Source organism: Fukomys damarensis, unplaced genomic scaffold (genome assembly GCF_012274545.1).
Source record: "Fukomys damarensis isolate Sample0158 unplaced genomic scaffold, DMR_v1.0_HiC HiC_scaffold_24, whole genome shotgun sequence".
NCBI classification, from domain to species: domain Eukaryota; kingdom Metazoa; phylum Chordata; class Mammalia; order Rodentia; family Bathyergidae; genus Fukomys; species Fukomys damarensis.
Genome location: NW_022900936.1, coordinates 71,119,912 through 71,143,933, shown reverse-complemented (window position 1 = coordinate 71,143,933; position 24,022 = coordinate 71,119,912). Strand labels below are relative to the sequence as shown.

The window sequence follows — 24,022 nt, the reverse complement described above, 5'->3', positions numbered from 1 at the left end:
AGCCCAGACTGGTCTCGAACTCACAGCGATCCTCCTGTGTCAGCCTCCCGAGTGCTGGGAGATCCTCAGTTTTAAATCCCTTGTGTACCTCACAAGAGTCTATCATAGGCACTATCACAGGTAAATACCTATCACAGGTTAAGTATTGCAACTCATTCCGTTGGCAAGCCCTGCTGTGCAACTGCACAATCAACTTCTCATCCCCATCGTCCCCATCTTAGTAGAAGTCACCCTGTATTGTCATCTGCCTGAATAACTGTTACCCCACACTGATTTCCTAGCTTCATCTCCCCCCAAAGAATCAAAATGATCAGTAGTGTTAAAAAAAAAAAAAAAACCACCAACCCACCTGCAAACCATAAATCAGAGAATTCACTTTCTGCTTGAAGTTGTAAGGCTTTATTCTTTAAATCTGCAAGGCTCTTCATTAAGGACCAGGACACTATAGCCTAGTGGCTGCCACCTGTTTATATAAACACATTTTTTCAGGAACACAGCCACATACTGTCTACAGCTTCTTTTATACTGAGATGGAAGGGCTGAGTAGTTAGAACAGAGACAGGGCTCACCAAGCCTAAATATTTTCTATCAGGCACTTCCAGAGTTTGCCAACCCTTGCTTCCTTATAGGATCTTGTATCCCCTTCCTTGGTGCATCTCAATCAGGTCTTTCCTACCTCTGTCTCTGGACATCCTGACTGCACTGTCCAGGAATGATCTTCAGTTGTATCACCCCGGGACTCTTCGGGTTCAGGTCTCAGCTTCAATGCGACCTCTCCAGAAACGAGCCCTAGCCAGCCAGTCCAGAGTAGCCCTGTGCAACAATAACATATGAGGGGTGGTGGTGCTGGGAATCACACTCAAGGTTGTGCACGTGCTGGGCAAGCACTGCACCATGGATTTTTTTTTTTTTTTTTAATGGTGAAAATGTCGACTTAGAATTAGCAAGTTGGACTCAGTTTAGATGATCCCAATTCGTTTCTAACATCGAAAGCATCACAATCAGGAGCCAGCTGTACAATCTTCTCCTCTGACAAATGTGTAGTTGCCTTCTCTTATTTGTGGCTTACTGAGAGCTCAGTGGGGAACTTGCAGATAAGCTTGCACCTTCCAGAAGTCTTCTTCCCAGTATACTGCAGCTGTCTGGGGAGCCAGTGTCCTGGGGGACTGGAAGGTAGGCGACACATATATCCTCTGTGACTGTGCATGCCCTCCAGCACTGTCTTCTTGATGTTTAAAGCCTCTGTCTTCACCTTTGAGAGGGGTAAGAGCTTACTTCTTTACTTCATGACGGACACACTGGTGAACAATACTGAATACTGAAATGAGGTACTAATTTAGCCATTCCCCAATTAGAATACAACCTCCAGGATAGAGGAGACCAACCACCATTTTTATCAGTCCAGTTGGATCACAGCCCCCAAATAATGCCTAGAATTGTTTTAGATTTGAAAAGAAAAAGGTCATTTAGCAACCGTTGCATAAATAGAGTCCAAGGCCAGGAATATTTTCTAGCTCAAGTCAGGTTCCATCCACAGTTCTACTGATACAGACTTGGCCACAATGACAGCCTGATCAACTGTAGAAGGTCTGAGGAAGATCTCAACATTCCTGGCCTCCTACCTAATGATAGGAAAAACAATTCCACCAACGGCACATGCTCCTGAGGCTGGGCGTGGCCTGTAACCCCAACACTTAGGAGGCTGAGGCAGGAGGACTGCAGTGACTTTGAGGTCAGCCTGAACCACATGCCAAGGCCTCCTCAAAAAAGAGATGTCCTCACTACACAAGTGACTACTGGCTACAGGCAAGGATGGGAGACAGAGGCTTCAACTAAAAAAAAGAGTATATTCTTAACTTGCCTTCATCAGGTAAGGAAAGCAGCAGCACAACTAGGCAAAGGATAAGGTCATAGGATAGAACAAAGACTTTTCAACTTTATCATTATTATGGTTAAGAATTTTATTATCAAAATTATTACATCTCTTGTGAAAGTTCAAATGTTACAGCAAGGTGTAAACACTCCACTTGAGAAAGAAGTGATACTTCTTCCCTTCCAAGAGTCCCCCCCATCCCCCCCAGGAGGTCTGGTCTTGACAGCACCCTGCCCACACAGAGTGGCTGGGGTCCCTGCACGTGCCAGGCAGGGTGAGGGCTGCCTGCCCGCTGGCCTCGCCCCTTGGTTAACAGCCAAGGGGAGAATGCAAACCCCAGCCCGAATGGAGAGACATTTACATACGTGTTATATAATATACAAAGAAACCGGCATCCCAGGCAACATGATTTCACTCCCAATGCTCTCCCAGACTGATGGGTTTGTGGGGGAAACAAAAAGAAGAGTACTCTGCTGAGGTCTCAGCATTGGAAAAAAAAAAAAAAATCTCCCCTCATTTGAGCGAACACCTGATTTTCAATTTTGAAAAGTGAAATTTTGTAACAGTCACACACAAAGAGAGAAGACTGTGCATATGATAGTTGTAAGACAGGGTAGAAAAGAAAAGGATGCAAGAGGCTGAGGAAAAAGAAATGAGAAGAAGGGAGACTCACAGTATTCTCTTGTCCAAAAGAAAAGAAGTAAGGTCCACTGCAGCACCAGGGATCACACCTGCCATGTTTACTACCCTACCATGGTTATAACTGAATACAAAATTAGATAAATAAAAACACGCCGGGTATTACAGTAAACAAGTGAAGGAAAGAAGCTGGAAACCGTATGGAATTTAAAAAGATTGTGTACCCCACCTGGGCTGTCTCCAGGGCACCTCCAGGGGTGTACAACAGGCACAATGCACTGATGGGGAGAAGCCAGTCTGCTCCGTCTCTCATCCAGAACAGCGTCAGGGGTGTGGGTGGCTTGCCAACTCTCTCATCGGCCCACTCTCACATAGGCAGCCCCCAAAGAAAAGTGGGGCAAGCCCACACACAATCACAGTCTTGTCGGTGCCACTCCACAAACCTGTCTTCCCACTCTTACCCTGCAGTCACGAGTACATGCTCTCTAATCGCGGAGGTGGTGCTACTCATGGGACCCGACTCCTGATTAATTGGGAGTAGAACAGAAAACACACACAATTCCCAGACCACTTGAGATCCTTGCTTATTGAATTGCCAAAAGGTGCAACTGATTTCACTGGGAATCATTTCTCATTCCACTTTTGTCTACTTACTCCATGGGTTTCAAAACTGAAACTGCTTGGGAAGACAAGTGGGATGGTACCATCTGGGGCTCATATCTCCTCAGATAATCTGCTCCCAAATAATCAAGAGCTGACCACAAGCTCTTTTTCAGAGAGCCAGGCAACACTCAGTCAGAGCAAGCTCCAAGCTTTATTATCCCTGCCCATTCCTGGTGATTTTAAGACAAAGGTAAGAAGTACTCTGGGTGGACACACCTTAGCCAGACATCTGCTTTTGGAATGGTTCTTTTAGGATGAACATTTACATACCTACCATTTTTTTCTCAAGTGCATAAAACCCTAACACTACTTGGATGGCTTGGGGCTTTGAGATTGACTCTTCTTACTTTTGAAATAAAAACTTTTTTCTTTTTTTAAATTTAAAAAGATGTCCTCACTGCACAAGTGACTACTGGCTACAGGCAAGGATGGGAGACAGAGGCTTCAACACAACTCATTGCACTTAGAACCGTTACTAACTGAAACACCATTTGCTTGTCAACAATGTACCCTTAACAGCAGGGAGAAACTTCTTTATAGTCTTTGCTTCAGACAAGATTTACATCTTTCTCCAAGGTCAGAGGCCAGTCGCGACCACAAGTCTTGTTTCTTGTTGACCAGACCCAATCCTCTGGTGCCTTGTATCCCCCTTCCCCAGCAATATGCTCGGCCGAGGTTCCAGAGGCAGCTGGAAGAAAGCAGCTATGGGCTCAATCTTCAGTTTGCCCATATCCAGAAGCCCTAGGAAAGTCCTGTCTGAGTCTTGACTCCCGACCCTTGCAGGGGCTGGAGTCGGTACTGATGCACACTCCCACTCCCGCGGTGTGGGTAGTGCTGTGAATTGGAAACCGCAGATACCCTGGAGGCCTGGTAGGAAGCTGACTGCCCAGCACTGGGCAGACTGATAGTCCGTAAGTCTGATGGCAACGATGACCTAGAGTTCTGAGGAAAGGAGGTGGAACTCAAAGTTCCTGTGCTGGACTGAGAAACTGAGTCTGAGGTTGGCGAGTCTGAGGGGCCCTGCAGGGTAGGGCTAGCAGCACTCGAATGACAGCTCTTCCTTGGAAGACTGCTGCCAGTGCTGTTTCCAGAATGTGGCTGGCTGCTATAATACCCTGGTGTCCCCGTAAATGGGGCCAACGAGTCTGTGGACGCAGGGTGGGCGGGGCTGGGATAGGACGCTGAAGAGAGGGACGATTCTGAAGAACTGTGAGAGGGGGGGTTTCCAGGTCTCAGTGCAGTAGTTCGATAATTATATCCCGGAGACTGAGTGGGATGTCCTCTAAAGGGGGAGGAGCTCTGCTGAAGGAGGATTTGTGACTCTGTCCGAGGACTGTCACACTGAAGGAGCTACACAGTGGGGAGGAAAGCATAAGGAAATAAGTCTCTTCAATGGCTCAAGAATATTCATAATATCCAACTTTCTTCCTTCATGTTTAACATCCCCCCCCCTTTCCTTTTCTTTTGAGGATTCCAAAGGCATTAAGAAGGCTGTCTCTGATCATCTTACTTTTTTTAGCATGATTTATACCTGAGGTTGAGGACATGGTGACTTACTTCCAGGGCTGTGAAATTATATGCAATGCCAGTGTCTCAACTGCACAGAATGACCAGGATCACAAATATCTGTACCTTACAATACACTTTGATGTCCAGAGATCAGCAATGTCTTGACTCACCTGGTAGCTGTATCTGGAAGGGCTGTAAACAGATGCTCCTTTAGAGAGCGCTGAGCTCAGTGTGTCTGGGCCTTCTCCATCTGCAGGATCTGGAAGGTATCATAAAATCAACCTGGCTTCTCGGAATATAAGAAATAGCTGTTGTTCATTCAAATCACCAAAGTCATCACCAACTCATGCTGCTCTCCTTGTGACAAACTGAGTGAGCACAGCATGCCAGAAGGGCAAAGGAGGGTTTCATTATGGGCTATGTTTTAAATGCCTGATCTGATTCCTTTCTTGTTTTCTTCATCCTTCATCCAAGTGGAGATCCAGGACTTTGGAGAGATGAGAGTTACAGAAAGATATTCCTTGGGAAAAAAGAGCAGATAAAGAGAGCAACAACGCTAGATATTATAAATACTAGCCCAAAAGAGCAAGACTGAGCTGGAACCTAGCATGTGGCAGGGCCCATGTGTGCCAGAAACTGAGCCACCTCATCCCAGCCTTTGGTGTGAGCTGTGTAGAACTTGGCTCACAAGTCCCTGAACCTGGTTGATAGCAGACAGCCAGGGGCTCACCTGAGTCTTTCTCTGTGATGTTACTCTCCCAAGTGGGAGATGGCTCCCCCTTTTGGGCGACTCTCACACTGCTCCGGAGGACTTTAGGAATGCTTCCTCCTTCTCGGAGTCGTTCTACTGATGTAGGAACCATCCTGCAAAGTAACAGGGCACAATTTTAAGCCACGGGCCTCAAGTGAAAAGTCTGAAATAAATAAATCCTGAGAAAGGCTGTACAATAGAGAGTATTATCTTAAAACACCCTCAAACTTTTCTTTTTTGGAGGATTTATTTAAAATAAGCCATTTCCTTTTTTTCAAACTATGTCACATATAAAAAATACTTTTAAATATAAAGAAATCGAAGAAAAAGTATAAAAAATGTCAATTTAAAAAATTTCCATTTAAAAATGCTGTATTTTCCTCTTTGAAATCATGTGCCTGACATTTAAGTAGTTTAATAAAGGTTTCTCAGATTAATGACAAAATCATTAGAGCCATGTCTTTTCTTTCCTAGACTTATTTCTTCAGTACAAGACCTTTGACTCATGCGTCTGATTATGTATTTCACTCATCTGATAATAAGAATTTGTCACAAATATTTTATTTTTGGTCTTCCCTAAATGATGTGAGTCCTTTTGGAATGTTACTGTTATGTAAACGCTAGCTGCAAGGGATAGAGACATCTGTTGTTAATTCAAATAGAACTTAGCTGGACTCCTGACTTACCTCTCAAATGAACTGAGAAAATACACTAGGCAGTGTTAAGTGCCCACCAAGCAAAACAGCTCATGGACATCCATGAGTATATAGGCCTTGTAAAGTGCTGCTCCACAGTAACCCTTTGCTTCTGCAAGGCTGGAAGATGTGGCTGATATGATTAATCTGCTAAACAGGACAGAGAGCACAACTGGATGGCTCGGTAGTGTCCCTCTACATGAGGTAATATTGGGATGATACTAGTATTTGATTCCCTTCTGAATTTAATGATAAAACACCAAATATAAACTCACCACCTGCTGCTGATGTTCTCTTGAGGCCTGCAGTGAGAAGAAGTGCCCCTGGAGTCTGATGGGCTTACTGCCTCCAAGTGGGACACAGAGGAATGAGATGGGGAGAATGTTTTGTGAGGGGATGATGGGGTTCGGGCTGAGGATCCCTGCAAGCCATGGGCACCAGTGTCAGAAGCAGAGTTACTGCTGCCTTGCCCAGCTCCTGCTGACTTGCTTTTGTTCTGTGCAGAGTCACCTCCCCCACCAGCAGAATTCTCCTTGGCTTCTTGTTTCCGTTTACGGTACTCAAGCAGGGACACCTAGAGAGGAAAAAACAAACAGTACTTTTGGCTGGGTATCTTTAGTGGATCACTAGCAATGGGGAAAGAGGAGAGGCTGGAACTCTGGTAAACCAGCAGTGAAGCCACAGTGTTACAGGAGAAGAAATTATTTACAGTTTATACTTTAGCAAATTAGCTCCAGAAAAGCTATCCTCATCTAGAAACTTTCCCAACCTCTCTACCGTCCACCTAATCCTTACTTGTTCTTTCCTAACCCAACAGAATATTCCCTGCCCTGCCCAGTGCACCGCTTTGATGTTATAACACACTGTGCATATAACTTTTAGAAGGTGTTACTGTTTTCATTCTTGTTTTGGACAGTCAATGCTATTCATTCAACAATCTTTGAAACCCATCACTATCTTATTTCAAATTATCTGCCTGTGTTTCCTTTTTTCCTACTCACTAAGGCCTCTTACTTTTCTGACCAAGTGTAAAATATAACAAAAATTTAAAAAGTTCACATAGAAAATATCTGCTTGTCTGTTTCCTCATCTGCAAAATGAGAAATTACCTCATAGGATTATGGTAAGGACACAATTCATCCGAAGAACCTAATAGTGCCTAAAACTTAGGAAATGCTACATAATGTAAGGAATTATTATTTTCACTTCTCTAGCCTTCTGATTGCCTAGTAGGTATTTAAGTTTGCTGCAGATTTGTCTTGTGGAGCTAGGGATCAAACTCAGACCCTCACCTAAGGTAAGCAGATGCTCTCCTTTTAATTCACATCCTTAGCCTTGTTGGGTATTTACATTACTCACCGAATTGTATCAAAACACCATCTTGACATGGCAGAGATAAGCTTTTAACTAAGAGTAGTGCTAAGCACACAGGTGAAACTTGGTAATACTGAATGATTTGGTCATTCTTAACAAGTGGGTATATGTAACACCAAACATTTACCTTTTTCCTCTGTGGTGGGTTCTGTGGGGCAGATGGGACCCCTTCACAGGCCCTTTCACCACCAGGTGACATGGATCCACGAGCAAGGTCTTTCATAAAGCCATGTTCATATCTGCTGGGAAAACCTTCAGCAGGGGAGCAATATCCTCCATCCAAATGTAAAGGTTTCCTATCCCCCACTAGGGGAGACCCTCTATATAATCCATCTGCACGAGGCATTGCGTTCAAAGGGGAGTAGGCATACATCAAGTTGAACTCTGTCCGAAATGCCTGGTCTGAGTTTCTCAGGATGGTCTGGTGTCCATCTCCACTCCTGTTTGGGAATCCAGTCTCTGAGGCAGGCCCAATGGAGGGATGAGGAGCCAGGTCAGAAGGACCTGAGTTGAGCAGGGAAGGTCTGTCAGTACAGCTGTTAGTGTTGGAGTCAAGGTATCCTACTTTCGTCAAATCCAGGTCTTTTCGGTGACAAAGCTGGAAGAATAAAAACCAACAGAGACATGGGGTAGGGGAGAAAGGAAAGTCAAAGGGCAGAAAGGGAGGTGAGGTGGGCATGGGCGCATAGGAAAGATAAGAGGGATGGAAGTAGAGGAGAGAAATCTATTAAGATCTATAAAAATCCCACAAAGCAACAGTTTCTATACAGCTTTCCCCAAAATGCTGTCTTTTCAGATGAGAATACTGGAAAAGTTAGAATTAGGTCACTGGCCAAATGGGACTATTTTGACTGCTTAGCCTTTCATCAGGTTTGCGGAGTCATCATGTACACTAAAGGACTGTTGGTAAAATCAGGGATTTACCCAAGCCCCGTGCACACCACAGAGACATCTTAAGACAGTTAGCTTCTAGTGTTATTCATTGCTAAATTAACATTGATGGAAGGTGGGGAAGGGGAAAAGGTGGAGAAAAGTAGAAAGCAGAGGAAAAGGCATGTGTTTAAGCTGCTGGTTCAGTAAGGAGAATGGCATTACAGACATCTATTGACCAGTTCTTCATGCATTTTAACTGCTAGGTAAGTGTGTTTCTTGCACAACTTTGTAGCCACTCATTCTTTCTTTAACCTCTAACATGTGCCAACATATCACAAGAGCACTGATGCCCATCACTGCGGAGCATGAGCGATGCTGAAATACACCAAACGTAGACTCCACCTCTTGGTTATCATCAGCTCTTAACACCAAGACTTCCCACCATTAGGTCACCTGCAGCTTACCTCTCTACAAGGGATGGTACCTGAAACCCAAATGCCACGTCAGTCATGCCAGTCTCCAAATTGTGCTATCTCACACTCTGCAACTACTGGAGAAGAGGGAGCTGTACTTTCCTAACAAGACAGCATCAAGATGCCCCAAAATGTCTCTCATACACTTGGGGAATGATAATGATCTGCAAATCCTATGGATGCAGAATTTGACTAACTCTCATGGAACTTAGTCTTAATGTTTTTTGGAAGTGAAGGTTAAAGTTCAGTTAATTTCTGAAAGGTCATGAGAGACTACAACTTTTAAAGAGAAAAATGGTTTTATGTACACTCAGAGGTAATGACTATCTTTGATCAAATCTTATAATAAAATCTCTAGCACCAAAATCTGAATTTAGCACCTCTGTTACAGCAGTTTCTGAGAACTAACACTTGTACAATAATTATTCGAACTATTGCAGAATGGAGGGAGGCCTGTGACATAGAAGCCACGGAATGCTTGGATTCCTGTAGAATTCATAAAGAGCTACAAAGAAAACACAGGAAAGCTGTGAGGCAGAAAACGTTTCCAAAGAAGCTGCTCGATCTATCAACCAAAGGCCAAAACAAATGGTTAAGCAGAACTGTCAGACTGTCCAACTCTTCCAATGTAAGCTGCCCAAGATCATTCATAAACATTAAAAGACAGTTCTTACTTTCAACTTCCATTTTTTGTAAAAAAACCAACTCACTGATTACTGTATTTATTAGCTTTTCTATCACACATTCACTAGCCTTTAAACTTGACTTATAGATTCTATCTTTAAAGGAACACATCAGCCACCCCTCCCCCCGCCCAACAACAACCATCCCCGTCACATACACAGCTACTTCATTTCTCTCCATCTAGATGGACAGGAAGATTCATTCAACTTGCTGTGACTCGTTGGCCGCCCTCCAGCCCATTACCCCATTCACTCAGACCCCTGACCCTCCCCACACACTCAGGAACACACTCATGCACACTCACTCTCAGCCTCCAAGTGTGATTGAGATGGTGTGATAACTACCTCGGGTGACAGGGACTCGGGCCTATGCGCAGGGGAACTCTCAGGGGAGGATATGTTCTAGAGGAGGGAAAAGCATCTTGTTATTCATCTACTCCAAGTCAAGAAGCAAAACAAAACAAACAAAAAATAAAAGCAAGCATAGATGTTAGCCACAATTTATTTTTTGAGGGTTGGACAAGAATGCACAGGGGAAATGTTTAAGTGCAGAACTCATCTCAATGGAAAAAATGATTCTGAAATGCTTTCTGATGTCTTTGAAAGCATTTAAGGATAAACTGGTTATGGTTCATGCTATAAGCAAACATCTCAAGCACATATCAGGAAAGGAGGTGAGGTTTTAGGGTTACGTTTCTTTGTATTTTAGAAGAAAGTTTAGCGACCTATGGTATTTGCTATCGGTGGGCATTCTACCCCTTACTCCTCCTTGGAGGAATGCTGTTCCTTCACCCACACCCTTCTGATGTTATTTTTTCATTCTCTTGCCTGCTTCTATCCAAGCTGGAGCCTGAGAAGAATGGGAACTAGGAACTAGGCTAGTTCCTTTTGAATGACAGTTACAGGAACTGTGACTGATGGAATTCCTAGCTCCACAAAATTTAATGGGACCTGAACACCTCTATCAACGGTTTCTTGGCTAACATCCATTGTACTTTAGGGAACAAAGCAAAAAGAAAAAGACAGCGAGCGAGTGAGCAAGCGAGGCGGGAAGAGGGTGGAGAGAGGAGAGAGCGCAAGTGATCAAGCAAGCATGTGTGTGTACACTTGGAATCCCCTTCAACCTGAGGCAGCACTCTCTAACAAACAGGTACCGAGCAGTACATTCTTGATAGGTAGCTGTGAATGGCACTAAGAAAGTGATGGCAACAGTGGTGGCATGACCAAAGGTTGAAGGCTGAGTCTGCTGTGAGCTCTGGGACAGTTATGGGCTGGGTGGCAGAGCTATGCTGTAGCCTCTGTGTGAATTTTATTCAGTGTGGAGGGTGGCAGGTGTACACATGTATGCTTGCATGTCTGTGAGATGGAGAGTGAAATGGATCTGAGACTGGGAAGAGTAGGGAGGGGCTATTTTGGGGGAAAGGAGAGGCTAATTAAGCTTGCCCTCCCAATGCTGCCCTCTCTAGATGCTTTCCCCTCCTGAAGATCTTGTTCTCTTTTGTATACCTAACCTTCCACTGGGGATTTCTCAGCTTTCTCTTAAATGTTTTAAAAAAAAAAAAAAAAAAAAAAAAAAAAAAGACAAAAAATGAAAATGAACAAACAAAAACACTTCTCCCAAATTAAGCCGTTTTTCACTTGTGACACCTTTCTGACACTTATCTGTTTTTTTGGAAAGTGGAAGAATAATGGTAATTGAGTCAAAGGAGCACTAAACCAAATCCCCTTTAACTGTTTTTATTTTGAGACACTAAATTGCTGAAGCTCACTAATTTGGCCTCAAACTCATGATCCTCTTGCCTTGGCCCCTGAAGTTGCTGGGATTACAGGCATGTATGTGCTATCATGTCTGGCTTGGGCCATAGTTTTTGATGGGAAAAAAAAGATATTCATCTCTGTACTAAAGTATAGGAAAGAATGTAGCCATTAGATGGTGACAAGAATGGGTCAGGGTAGCAAAATGTTTGGTATCTTCCTCTAAAACACTTAATTGCTAAGTGAAAGTCAACTTCACATGTGGTAAAACGAGAAAGGTCTCATTTAGCTGCTTTTGTATTTGGCTAATAAGAATACCAAGGAATTTGATAAGGAGTAATTTCCCTAAAAAGTCAAATATAACTGGAGGCATTTCTTTCAGCTGCCTACAGTTAAGTTACTGTACAGAACATATAACTCTGCTTACAAGGTTGCTAGCTCTGAGTTATTTATATAAGCGCCCAGGTATTTTCAGTTCTAACACTCTCATAAAGGCTGAACAGGGAGGTGGAATTGGTTAGAACATTCAACTGTGCTGAGGCCACATCTAGGGAAGTGAAAGCTGAAGGCTGAGTGTGTTTATTGGTCAGAACAAATTTTTCTGAGAAGGAATAAATGGGATCCATTTAGTTTAATTTCACATCAGAGCAACATGCAATAGTTCAGTCTTTTTTGGGGGGATGATACTGGAGATTAAACACGGGGCCTTCATACTGAGCTATATCTCCAGGCCTTTTTTAAATTTTGAGGCAAGGTCTCACTAAGTCCCGAAGTTACATAGGCTAGGCTTGAACCTGTGGTTTTCCTGCCTTAGCTTTCCAGAGTTCCAGGATTAAAGGCATGCATCACCATGCCTGACTAATAGATGAGTTTTTAAAAAACACATGGAGGATTCTATTCAAACACAAACTTGAATACTAAACTGTTTCAAATTACGTTTAGAAGCAGCTGAGGTACACACATTTCTAACTTATCTACAAAATGCATTAATAAGTTTGCCTCTTAAAAAATTATATTACTAATCTCCTGTCTACTTCTCATCTCTCACAATTATACAAGGACAAAGAAATCTGGTGTTTAAAAAAATCCATATTCACCATAAACCATACACTAATGCTTTTTAAATCTCTGTTCACTGAGGCCACAGTGGAAACACCAAACAACCTGGAGAAGACAATTCACTCATTTAAAGGCCTAGAAACAGAGACACAATCCACCAGTCTAATCTGATCTCTCAAGCTAGTGTTACTAATGGCTTCAACAGCCAACTCAAAGTGTCTTTTGACCAAGGTATACAATAAAGGTGAAGATCCAGCATGCTTACGACTTAAAAGTTAAGGAGAATGAGGGATTGCATGCTAAATACAGATGAATGGAACTCTTGGTAGCACTGCTCCTATTCTGAGAAATACAGGGACTGGCAAGACGAGAGGCTACCCGGTAACAAGCCACAGCAACCCTGAGGTTCCCCATTCTCTTGGTGAGATGGGTAAGGAAGATAGTAAAGAAATATCTGAAATGATAATATACTTGAAATGAAAATTCACAAATGATTATTTTCATATCTAGCACTCCCAACAAACCCCAATCACCTCGAACTGCAGAGGAGTGTTGCAGCGACTAACAGTAGTAAGAGACGTGATTGGTGAGAACACGAGGCTGTATCCATTTCGACACTCGTCTTCTGGGTGGGTCTGGCCAGGTGTGATCAGCTGGGGGCTTTTTGAGCCTGAACCAGGAGGGGGTGGTGTAACTGGAGACAGAGGCCGAAGTAACTTGGTGACATTCTGCTCCATCAGATACCGAGACTTCCATTTCTTTAATGGGCTCAACAAATCTGTTAAATACAAAACGAGGGTGAGAACTGAACCACAGCTTAATGGGAAACTCTGCAGTAGGCCATTAATCTTTAACCTACACTGGCTCCTAACTCCTCTTTACCTCACCTCATTAAATCATCTCCTCTAATCAAGCCCAAAGAAGCTCTTTAATTACTACACTGCAGTAGTTTGCAAATCACTCTATCTCCCAGAGAAACTCCAAGTGAATATAATTCTAATGATAAGTCCCATCCTGGGAGCTAACTTATCCTCTTCCAGACCAAAATATAAATTTCTTTCCATCACACTAAGTTTCCAAAAATCTTAAATCTGACGTATCACCAACTAAAACTATTGGGATGACCAATATTCCTATCATCTTGTCATACACACACACACACACACACACACACGCCCCTTTTCAGGAGCTCTTTCTATAATATTTGTAGATTCAAACACGATTCCTGATTCATATCTAGCCCCTAGTATCAGAGGATTACTATGTGAAATGATTTCTGAAAGTTCTTAATTTTCCTCATTACTGGGAATTGAACTCAGAACCTTATACTTGCAGTGCCACTGAGCTACATCCCTGGCCTATGATTTCTATGAAAACTCCCAAACATTAAAAACAAAAACTAGGTTGATTAACCCTGTAGTAATATATCTATTAACTGTATCTATCTTAGTGACAACTCAAGGACAAAGTGCCAATCTCACTTGATTCTCAGAAGAAAAATCAACTTTCTTTTTACAGTTGAATGAACATTTATTTAATAGCCACTATTTGGACGTCACTAAACTAGGTAAGGGGAAATGGTCATTTTATGTTCTATTTTTAAGGAGCTTATATGTCTGTAAAAGAAAACATATTTAAAACGTTTAATATTAGTATGATCAGAAGAGGCGATCATATTGCCACATGTTAATACTAATAAAAAATAACAGGGCCAGGGATTTAGCTCAGTGGTTCTGGTGACTGCCTCGCAAGCGCAAGGACCTAAATTTGATCCCCGGTACCAAAAACAAAAACAAAAACAAAAACAAAAAAACAAACAAAAAAACAGTTAAAGCCAGGTTTAATGATGTGTGCCTGTAGTACCAACTACCCAGGAGGCTGAAGCAGGATCAGATGAGACCAGGAGTTCAAAGCTAGCCTAGGAAAAACAGTGAGACCCTGAATCAAAGCCAAACCCTTCCCAAATAACCAAACAAAACCCCAAAAATTCCAAATAAACAAAACCCCTCAGAACAACAAGAGACCAAAAACCAGCTATGTTTTCAAGTGATTATTACATACCACGCAGTATTTTATGTGTGTTAGGTAGAATATATGATTTGATTTTTAATAAGTCTATAATCCAGCATTATTACCACCCTCATGTTAAAGAAGGGGACTCTGATGTACAGGGAGAAAAAAACCTAGGCCGTCAAGCCTGTGCCTGAATTATACCCCCAAGGCTCTTACAAGGGGTGACATTTATCCCAGGCCTTCAAGAAGTTCTAGTTAGTAGGTCCTGATCAGAGCAATGCTTTAGAAAGATTAACGTGGCAGAAATAGTTAAGATGAAACTGGTAACTGGGAAAGTCTTTGGAGTGAAGGGACTAGTTAACAGAAAGAGGTATGAGACACCGATTAGAGTACTAAATCTGTAGGAGATGTAGGAATGCATGCAAAAGTACTGGAGATGCTTAAATTTTCCTTTCTGAGAACTCAGTTTATTTCCTATTTTGAAAGTATAGTCATATTGTCCTTTTGTTCCAGATACTAAGTTTCCTTTCATCCTTTTTAAAAGTGCCTAGGTATAAAAAACAAAGAAAGATAACTCAACGCTTATATTTAGAATAACTTTTAAGTTTTTCAGGAGACTTAAACCTTTTAAAAGACCTCTGTACAGCTAGCTCCAACACTATAATTACTAAAAAATAAGTAATGTGTATTGTAGAAACTGTGGGTGAAAACTGCCACCCACAAATCAATGCACATGGCATCCACTTAACATGTGTTTAGTAGGAACTTATGAAATTCTACTCAACAAACAGACCTGACATATGCCCTTATGAGGTTTATGAGCCATCAAGCAGTTTTTTCCTACCTTTTCTCCCTATTTTTTTTTTGTAGACACAGCTGTCAAACTTTATGTAGTTAAAATCTACCTGTATGGTATTTTTAACCTTTAATGAAGTATTTCCTAAGATAAACATTCACATATTTAATCATACAAACATAATTTAAAATCATACCTGTAATTAATTGCAGCGCTGGCATGCATATATATATAGTACTGGGGATGGAACTCGGGAAGTGTGTAGTGGGACCACTGAGCTAAATCCCCAGTCCTGGCCTATTTTTATCTATACTCCTTTTCTGACATGGCTTCACAGACTTCGTCTTACCTACACTGCACAATAATTATGTTCACTCAGATATACATGGTGAAATTACATGTTAAGGACAATAAATAAAAACCTGTAATTCTGTTTCAAATGGTTACATGGCAATATTACCCAAATTTGGGCCAGGGATTTAGCTCAGTTGTTCTACCACCTGACTCTCAAGTGCAAGGTCCCTATAGTTTGATCCCCAGTACCAAAAAATTACCCAAATTTAACCAATTTAAGTATTTTTTCCCAGTTATAAATACATGTCAATGATCAAAAAAATTTGCTCTTCCACATTCCTGTACCTGTTTTGCTTACTACTTATTAGGACAAATGGTTGCATGTAGGATTTTTAGTCCAAAATTATATTTTCATATGTTCTCTAACTTTATTCTTTTTTTTTTTGGTTTTTTGAGACAGGGTCTCACTATGTAGTTGAGACTGACCTGGAACTCACTATGTAGCCCAGGCTGGTCTCGAAGTCACAGTGATCCTCCTGCCTCAGCCTCCCAAGTGCTGGGATTACAGGTGTGTGCCACCATGCCTGGTTCTAACTTTATTCTTGAACTGGCTGCTCATGTCCTTTAGACTGACTTCTACTAAATATTCATCTTTTCTTGATTTATTAGGGCTCTCTAAAAATAGGGAGGTTAACGCTTTATTTAAAATGTTACTGATGTATCTTTTGCATTTAAAAAAATTTTCAATGGTACACTTTTGATATAATGATCACTGTAGGGAATTTGCATCTGTACATAATATAAATATTGATTCTTCTTTCTTTCCCCATTCCCCTCCTCTCCCTTCAACCTTTATTATTTACGAAAGCTTTGTTTCCATTTTTTTCTATTTGTTTTCTTTCCATTTTTCCTCACCTTCTCCTCTCCTTTAGCCTGCCTCTCAAATGTCATTATTATGCAATATTTTGTTTTATTAAGTCAAATGTATCAATTGATTATTTTCTACCTTTATAATGAATACCTTTGGCAACACTACAGAAACGCTAGCTTAGTTGGAGTGGTGGTACACATCTGTAACCCTGACACTTGGAGGTTGAGGTAGGGGAGTTACTGTGATTTTGAGACCAGCCTGGGCTATATAGTGAGCTCAAGGCCAGCCTGAACCACATAGTGTCTCAAAACCAAACCAAGACCTAAACAACAATGAAAAAGCCAAGGAAGCTTATCTTTTATTTATTTCCTGTTCACATTTTTATTAATTTACCGATTTCAAGGCCTCATAACCTGCTAGGTAAGCACTCTACCACTAAGCTATAATATATACGACCAGCCAGACTTAGTTTACATTTTAATAAAAAAACACAGCCATACTTGTAAATCTAGCTTAGCTACTCTGGAAGTTAAGGCAGGAGGATCTCAAGTTTGAGGGTAAAAAGCAGTTAAGAAGACTTTGTCTCAAAAAATGGCTGGAAATGTAGGTCAGGGCTCCCTGGGTTCAATCCCTAGTACTGGAGCAAAAGTAAATAAATAAAAGGTGGGAGATGAGAGGGAAGATACTGTGTTATATTATGTATATAATACACGAGTATAATCAAATATATTTTTAAAAAAATCTGAACAGTTGCTAATTATCATCTTTATTGTAAAAGCTCATGAAACTAAAGCATTATACTTCAGTATAAGGTATTGATTATTCTTTCCTTTTCCCATGACAAACAGCTATGGTAGCATCTTCATTCTTCTAAAATCTTTTGAAATTATAATTCTGAACCCATTAATGTAAAATATCACATTTATTTTATATTCCTAAATGTACTGGATTTCTGAATGTTATTCTGTCCATTTACCATACAATATGAAATCAACAGACATTCTACTTATAAATATATGTGCATACACATGTACGTACAAATTCTGAAACAGTATCACCCTATATTCTGGGGGAACACTATACTTGTCATCCTTTTGCCTCAGCTTCTTATTCAGTGATCAAATTATAGGCCTGCACCACCAATGCTGGCTTGACAAATTTTTTAGTGAAATTGTTAGGGTTATTCTAGTTATTCTACTCTACACCTCTCCTAGATACTTTAGCCCTTTTAGCATACATTTTTCATGTCAATGACATGTAGTAATTATTAGTCAACCATATGCAAACCATAAAGAAAAAGAATTTGTGCCGGGCGTGGTGGTTCATGCCTGTAATCCCAGCACCTGGGAGGCAGAGGCAGTAGGATTGCTGCGAGTTTGAGGCCAGCCTGAACTATAAAGTGAGAACCCGTCTCAATGCCCCACCACCAAAAGAAAAAGAATTTGTGGCCAGGGATGTAGCTCAGTGGCACTATGCCTAGTTTCATTCAGGAAATGGCATGATTTTGCCATTATTCAAGCACTGAATTATAACCCTCCTTCACTGAGACTCACCATATTTCTGACTAGGGTTACTTTCCAGTCTTCTCTAGTTTTTGCTACTACTGTAAATAGGACAGATTTCCCCATTTATTATATCTCAATGTTACTAGCTTAAGAAAATGTTTCCAGTCATCCTATGCTCTCTACTAGCTTTTCAGTTAACTCTCTTGGCTCTTCTAAGTAGATGATTGTTATCAATTGCACATGATCATGCACACACACACATTACATTTACATATATGTATCTCCTTTGGCTAAAAATTTTATAATATGATAAATAATGGTTGCTATGTATGTAGTTTAGGCTGGCCTTGAACTCACTATGCTACCAGTCCCAGGTTAAATTATTAAATTTGTAACAATTATTCTGTTCGCTCTTACTTTTCTACCTCTTTATGACCTACTAACAACTGAATTGTATTAGTAAATTTAAAATTAAAAATCCCTTTATTCCTAGGAAAACTGATGACACATTTAATATCTTACAGATTCAAAGTGTGAATTAAGATCACAAATCTACTTCATAGGTTGCACTATGCTGCTTTAGGGGGCATTTAAGTCAGTTTGATAAAATCAATCAAGAATAATTTTTTGTTGCTGCTGTGAAGACTGAACCCAGGGCTGCATGCATGCTAGACAAGCAATCTTCCACTGAGCTACTCCCTTTATCACAGAAGAAAAACTTCAGTGAATAGTACATGCTACTCCATCAAAATCACCTGCACAAAGCAATAAAATTTCAAATTCTACTATACCACTGTTAGTTGGAATTCAGGTTCTTTTTTTCATGTACATAAATTTTTGTAATTATTAGTAATTATGAGTTATATCTTTGAACATAAAGTTTTGCTTGAAACATCCCTCTGTAATAGATATCCCACTTCAAAGTATGGGTACAGGAATATAATTCTCCTGTCATTTTCAGTGCAAATCCCCTCCCCAATATATTAACTCCAAGAAGATCTAGACACGGAAATATGCTTAAAACTGTTTTGACTTAAGCAAACAAAAATTCAAACGGCCTAGATTTGCTCTGGCTAAGAACATAATTCTTTTCTCTAGAACAATTTGCCAAATCTTTATCATTTAAGGCCTGTTTCTGGCTATTCTGTTCAAAATATACATTTATTCTTGTGAAAGTACGATAACAATTTAATTATTAGTTTCATATTAGAAGACAGGGTTCATATTTCCATGTAAAATGCTTCATTGTTACTTAAAATTTTTTTTCCTTAACTTTGTATAATCTTCATAATAATTTAATCAAGAAACTATTATGGAAACTATATGAGAGATCCAAGGCAGAAGACAAATACATGTAATTATTCTTTTCATTTTGAGTACAGAATTCCTGTCTTTTCCCTTAAATTTTAAACATATTTCTCAACAGTGATTTGCTCCATATAACCTAAGGAATACCTAAGCAGTTTCTTAGTTTTGTTAGGTTTAGAAATGAAAAATTTTAAATTTTCTTCACTTATTTTCTTAGTATCTTAAAAGATATTACATGCTTTTGTGTTTTTATTCCTATCCAGCATTTTTGTTTAACCTTTATTAATTCTAAGTTTCTCAAGTGACTATTTAAGTGCTCCTAAGGATCTGTCCATCTCACTTACAAATAATGAACATTAATGCCTCTTCCCTACTTTTACAGTAATACTTTTTATTTCTATACAACTTTAGCCTTTAGGATTTAGAATTTTTAATGTAGCTAGTAGTCATACTTCACAAGAAAGAGTACTCTGTGTAGAATGACTGTGATAATTCATGAGTTATGGCCCAGACACTGTATTGAGCACTTTTCATGCCTTATTCAATTTCAGCCCCATAAAGCAAATATTACTACTGCACTGTCTTTTTAAAGGAGAAGCTTTGAGACCTAAAGTAACACTTTAGCTAGTAACGGCTATAGTTGATCCTCAAATACAGGTCTGATTTTTTTTTTTTTACTATGACAATATGTCTCCTGTTTTCAATTATTGGTATTGTAAGCGAACTAATGAACAAAAATAATTCCTCAGGATTTACACTAATTTCTAGGAAATTAGCCATTCTTCTGACTACTCCTTGATTTGTTTACTAAATATTTTCTTTTATTTGTGCGGATACTTCAGGGCAAGGTGTGTCCTGTGAGTCTTTTTCATTGCTGCTAGAAACAAGAGCAGAAGCCCGATAAAGGCTGGTGACTAACAAGGCAGTTTTCTCTGTAAGTCTTTGTCAGGACATGAAGTACTATATAATCAACCTTCTCCACCCTTAACTACACACCTACATATAAACACACATAACTGACAAACCATGTAGCTGAGCAATTCTATTTTTTAAAAAAATTAATTTTATTGATACATTTAAGGTATATGATATAATGATATTCATCATTGGAAATTTATACATTTCTAACTACTTTTAAAAGTTGTTAGTTAACTGATATTGATGGAAATCTGCCACAAGGATTTGTTCCATTTATATTGATATTTTGCATTAAATCTTCCTAATCTTTGATGTAGAAGAGAATAAAGTATTTTAAATAAACAGTTTCACAAGATTTTATTATCCTAGAGTTATTTATGTATTAACTTAATCTAAGACAAAAGAATCAACTAAGTCAATAATTTCAAAAGTGGTATCCTACTTTTTCCAATTAAAAAATCCAACGTAAAGCAGTTTTAACATATAGTAGATATTACTAGTAAGAATTACCCAGTAAGTCAAATACAAATCATGAAGTGGTGTGTATAAAAATCTGAAAAAGGGCCCAGGATGTAGCTCAGCGGCACAGTGTATGCCCGGCAAGCATGAGGCTTGATCCCTGGTTCGATCCCTGGTACCAAAAATAAAAAACAAAACAAAACCTAAAATAATATTATGTGAACTATAGCCTTACACAAGCACCTATTTATTATAACATCTTGTTTTGATCTCATAATATTAAAAAAATTAATTTAGAGACCCCCCCAGCCCAGAGAACTTTTCAATTAAGCTAAATACTGGTATGAAAATTTTTATTTAAAAATCTTCCCCAAAATACATTAATATGGTATCACAGGTTAATGTACCAACAATGCTTTAATTCTGTCTTATCTCCTTCCCCCAATGCTTTCAATACAAATTCCTGTAAGGGCTGGGGATTCTGCTCTGCCTTGAAAGCACAAGGTCCTGAGTTTGATCCCCAGGACCAAACAAACAAACCCCAAAACCAAAAAAACCCAAAACCCAAAAAACTAAAAAAGAATTCCCATAAGAGTCACTGTGAAAGCCAATAGGCCACATTCTGGCAGCCACAACCCAATACTTCATATATACTTCATACACTTCATATATGTTAGGCAATGCTCTGCCACTGCCCCATTCCTTTTAATTTGAAACTAGGTCTAGTTAAGTTGCCCAGGCTAATTACCAACAATTTTCCTGACTCCTTCCTTGTCTCTCAAGTAGTTGGGATTATAGGTATCTACCATGCCAGATGCTTTGGTTTAAAAACATGTGAGGATGTTAAATTGTATTCAAAGGCATGTCTTCTCAAAAATATTCATACTACTTGTTCAGATTCTTCTGATAGCAACACATTCATAATTTCTTGCTTACTTTATTCATTCTCTACCCCCTCAACCATGATCTACCTAACTCAGCCATTAAGGACTTGTTCCTGAATATTAAATGTTCACCACTTTCTTGCCTCCCTCCTCCCCCTGCTTACAATGATGATTATAGATTTCCTAAACTTACTACTTTAATGTCTCTAACCTTTTTTATAACCATTTCTGCTGTTATCTGTATACTGTCTAGTTCCTTCTTTGTCGTCCTGGGAAAATTGATCCCTGACTTGAGATCTCTCTCTTCCTCTGCAAAGACAGATGTAAAGTAACTATTTAGAGAACATGCTATTATTTCTTTATATCAGAGTAGTAATACTGAAATTTTTTATGTTTACTGCAAATAATCGTTGTTTATATATTCAAAAAAGTTTTAAGACACATACCTGCACTGTCTTTGCAGATACTAGAGGAGTTACTATTCTCATTACTTTGGTATAGGTGCTGAGTTCTGGTCTCTTGGGGTACAGTTGATGTTTGAGTCATCCCTTCTTCCAATGCTTGCTTTATCCAGCGCTATAATGAGGGAAAAAAACAAAAGTACTAAATAACTACGGAATCTATTTATTATGCCCATTTTAAAGCAGTAACCATGGCATTAAACATCGACCGATGACAGACACAAACCCATATATTCACTCAGTCCCATAGTCAAGTCTTGTACTTCAGCAAATTAGGACACTGCCCCATCAATCCCTTCCACCATGCAAAACTGAGAAAAATCTTGATAATAAGACTGCATTAAAAACAAAACAAAAACAGTAAAACTGATTACTATTAACCTTTTGATACTGCTTAGGATAGGGTAAATGGGAAGAGATAAGGAAGAAACTTTCATATTTATTTAACAGAGACTCTGATCATATAGAACAAAATACATAAAAATGTGCTTAGAGGGAAGATAAAGATATCTTAAGAGCGGTCTGCCCAGTGCTGGGGACATGTGAAAAGGTAAAAGACTCACAGGAGGATTTTGGATGAAAAGAAATAACTTCACTACAGGTACTAGAAGAGTTTAACATATGAACTTCTCCCCACTATCAAGTAGCTTGGTTACATTATGCATGAATAATACAAATCACAAGAAGAAATGACCTGTAGAAATCAAAAAAGGGGAAAAAAGTAAAAAAGATGACTTCTCCTATTAGTTACAAATTTTTTGGTAGTGACTACAGGAATCTAAATTTATGAGAAATATATATGTAGATCAGATAGTAAAACAAGCCTGCAAAAACTAGGGCAGAAAGACTATGCATCCTGTGGAAGAGAGAAAATTTCATACCTAATTGTGTTAAGATACACAGTTCTATTGGCTTACTATTCTGTGGCTCTCCTCCTCTGACATAAGACAGATTGAATTTTGATAAACATCAATTTCTTTTTTTGAGAAGGGGTCTCGCTATGTATCTCAGACTGGTCTTGAACTCACAATGTAGCCCAGGCTGGCCTCGAACTTTGAATCTTCCTGCCCCAGCTTCCCAAGTGCTGGGATTACAGGATAAACATAAATTTCTGAGTCAGATCATCACCCACAAATAAGAGCAAAGGTGAATTATAATTTTACACCTTTAGAGAACAAGTATTACAGGTAAGTAGTCACTTCATCAAAGAGATTATTCTAATAGATTCTCCTGCTAAGAAACTGAGTACATAAAAAAAGAGATTTCAAGGGTTGTTGTCTAAAATATATTATTGTCCAAGGATATGACCAGGTCTCGAAAAGCCAAGAGGAAGAATGACTCTGTTATATACAAAATATTGATATAAAGATGAACTTTCAGAACCACTGACCCATAGAGCTTAGAGTGACTTTTAAAAGTTATTCTGTCGAAACCACTTATTTCACAGAAAGGGAAAACTAGGCTTGGGAGAACAAAATAGGTAAAAAATGCTGTTTTTTTACCTCCAGTTATCATTAGTACAAGATTTTATTCTCAGAGCAGAAAGAACTCACTGGGGATCCCTGAGCTTTCTGTTGAGAGAAATTAATTTTTTATATTTCTAGTATCAAGTAGATGTAATAATTAAAAAAAAAAAATCTAGTAAATAACAAAAAAGGGAACATAAGGCTAGAATGAGACATTCTCAGAGTAAGATGCTGCCACAGTTGGCTATAAGGTTAAACACCACAGCATATACCATCACTACCAATCCTTTCTTGCTTTGTAAATTTTTACATTATTTATAAAAGAAATAGGAGTATTTCATGTTAATAAGTTTCAATCAACCCTATGGGCAATAATTTTAGACTCTCCCTCACACCCACCCAAATTTTATCTAGAATTTGAACTCACTATGTAGCCCAGGCTGGCCTGAAACTCACAGCTCTCCTCCTGCCTCACTCAGCCTTCTGAGTGCTGGCATAACACGAGTGCATCACCATGCTTGGCTTCTATCTAGTATTATTAAAGATAAGAATTCTCTCCCTTTCAAACTGTATTGAAAGAGAAAAGGTCAGAAAAGGGTAAGAGAAATGTTTAGAAGAGTGACCCTATTATAGGGAAGGAGCAAGGAACTAATGCAGATTTTGGAATCCAAAAGACCTGGGTTAAAATTTGGCTGGGCCA

At 39.5% G+C, this 24,022-nt stretch overlaps 1 protein-coding gene across 12 annotated transcripts in view; it reads right to left on the bottom strand.

The window, feature by feature from the left end:
* Positions 1-371: 371 nt before the first annotated feature.
* Setd5 (SET domain containing 5) overlaps positions 372-24,022 on the bottom strand; it is a 48,519-nt gene continuing 24,868 nt past the window's right edge. For 5 of the 12 annotated variants that reach the window (XM_010618815.3, XM_010618867.3, XM_010618830.3 and 2 more), the window contains 8 exons: positions 21,842-21,971; positions 12,881-13,125; positions 9,879-9,935; positions 7,632-8,102; positions 6,406-6,704; positions 5,415-5,548; positions 4,855-4,943; positions 374-4,525 (listed from right to left, as the gene is read on the bottom strand). In XM_010618815.3, coding sequence (XP_010617117.1) covers positions 3,917-4,525; positions 4,855-4,943; positions 5,415-5,548; positions 6,406-6,704; positions 7,632-8,102; positions 9,879-9,935; positions 12,881-13,125; positions 21,842-21,971 — 2,034 coding nt within the window. In that variant the 3' untranslated portion in view covers positions 374-3,916. Of the gene's footprint in view, positions 4,526-4,854; positions 4,944-5,414; positions 5,549-6,405; positions 6,705-7,631; positions 8,103-9,878; positions 9,936-12,880; positions 13,126-21,841; positions 21,972-24,022 lie in introns of all 12 variants that reach the window. The other 7 variants (XM_010618838.3, XM_010618845.3, XM_010618884.3 and 4 more) reach the window with 5 other exon arrangements.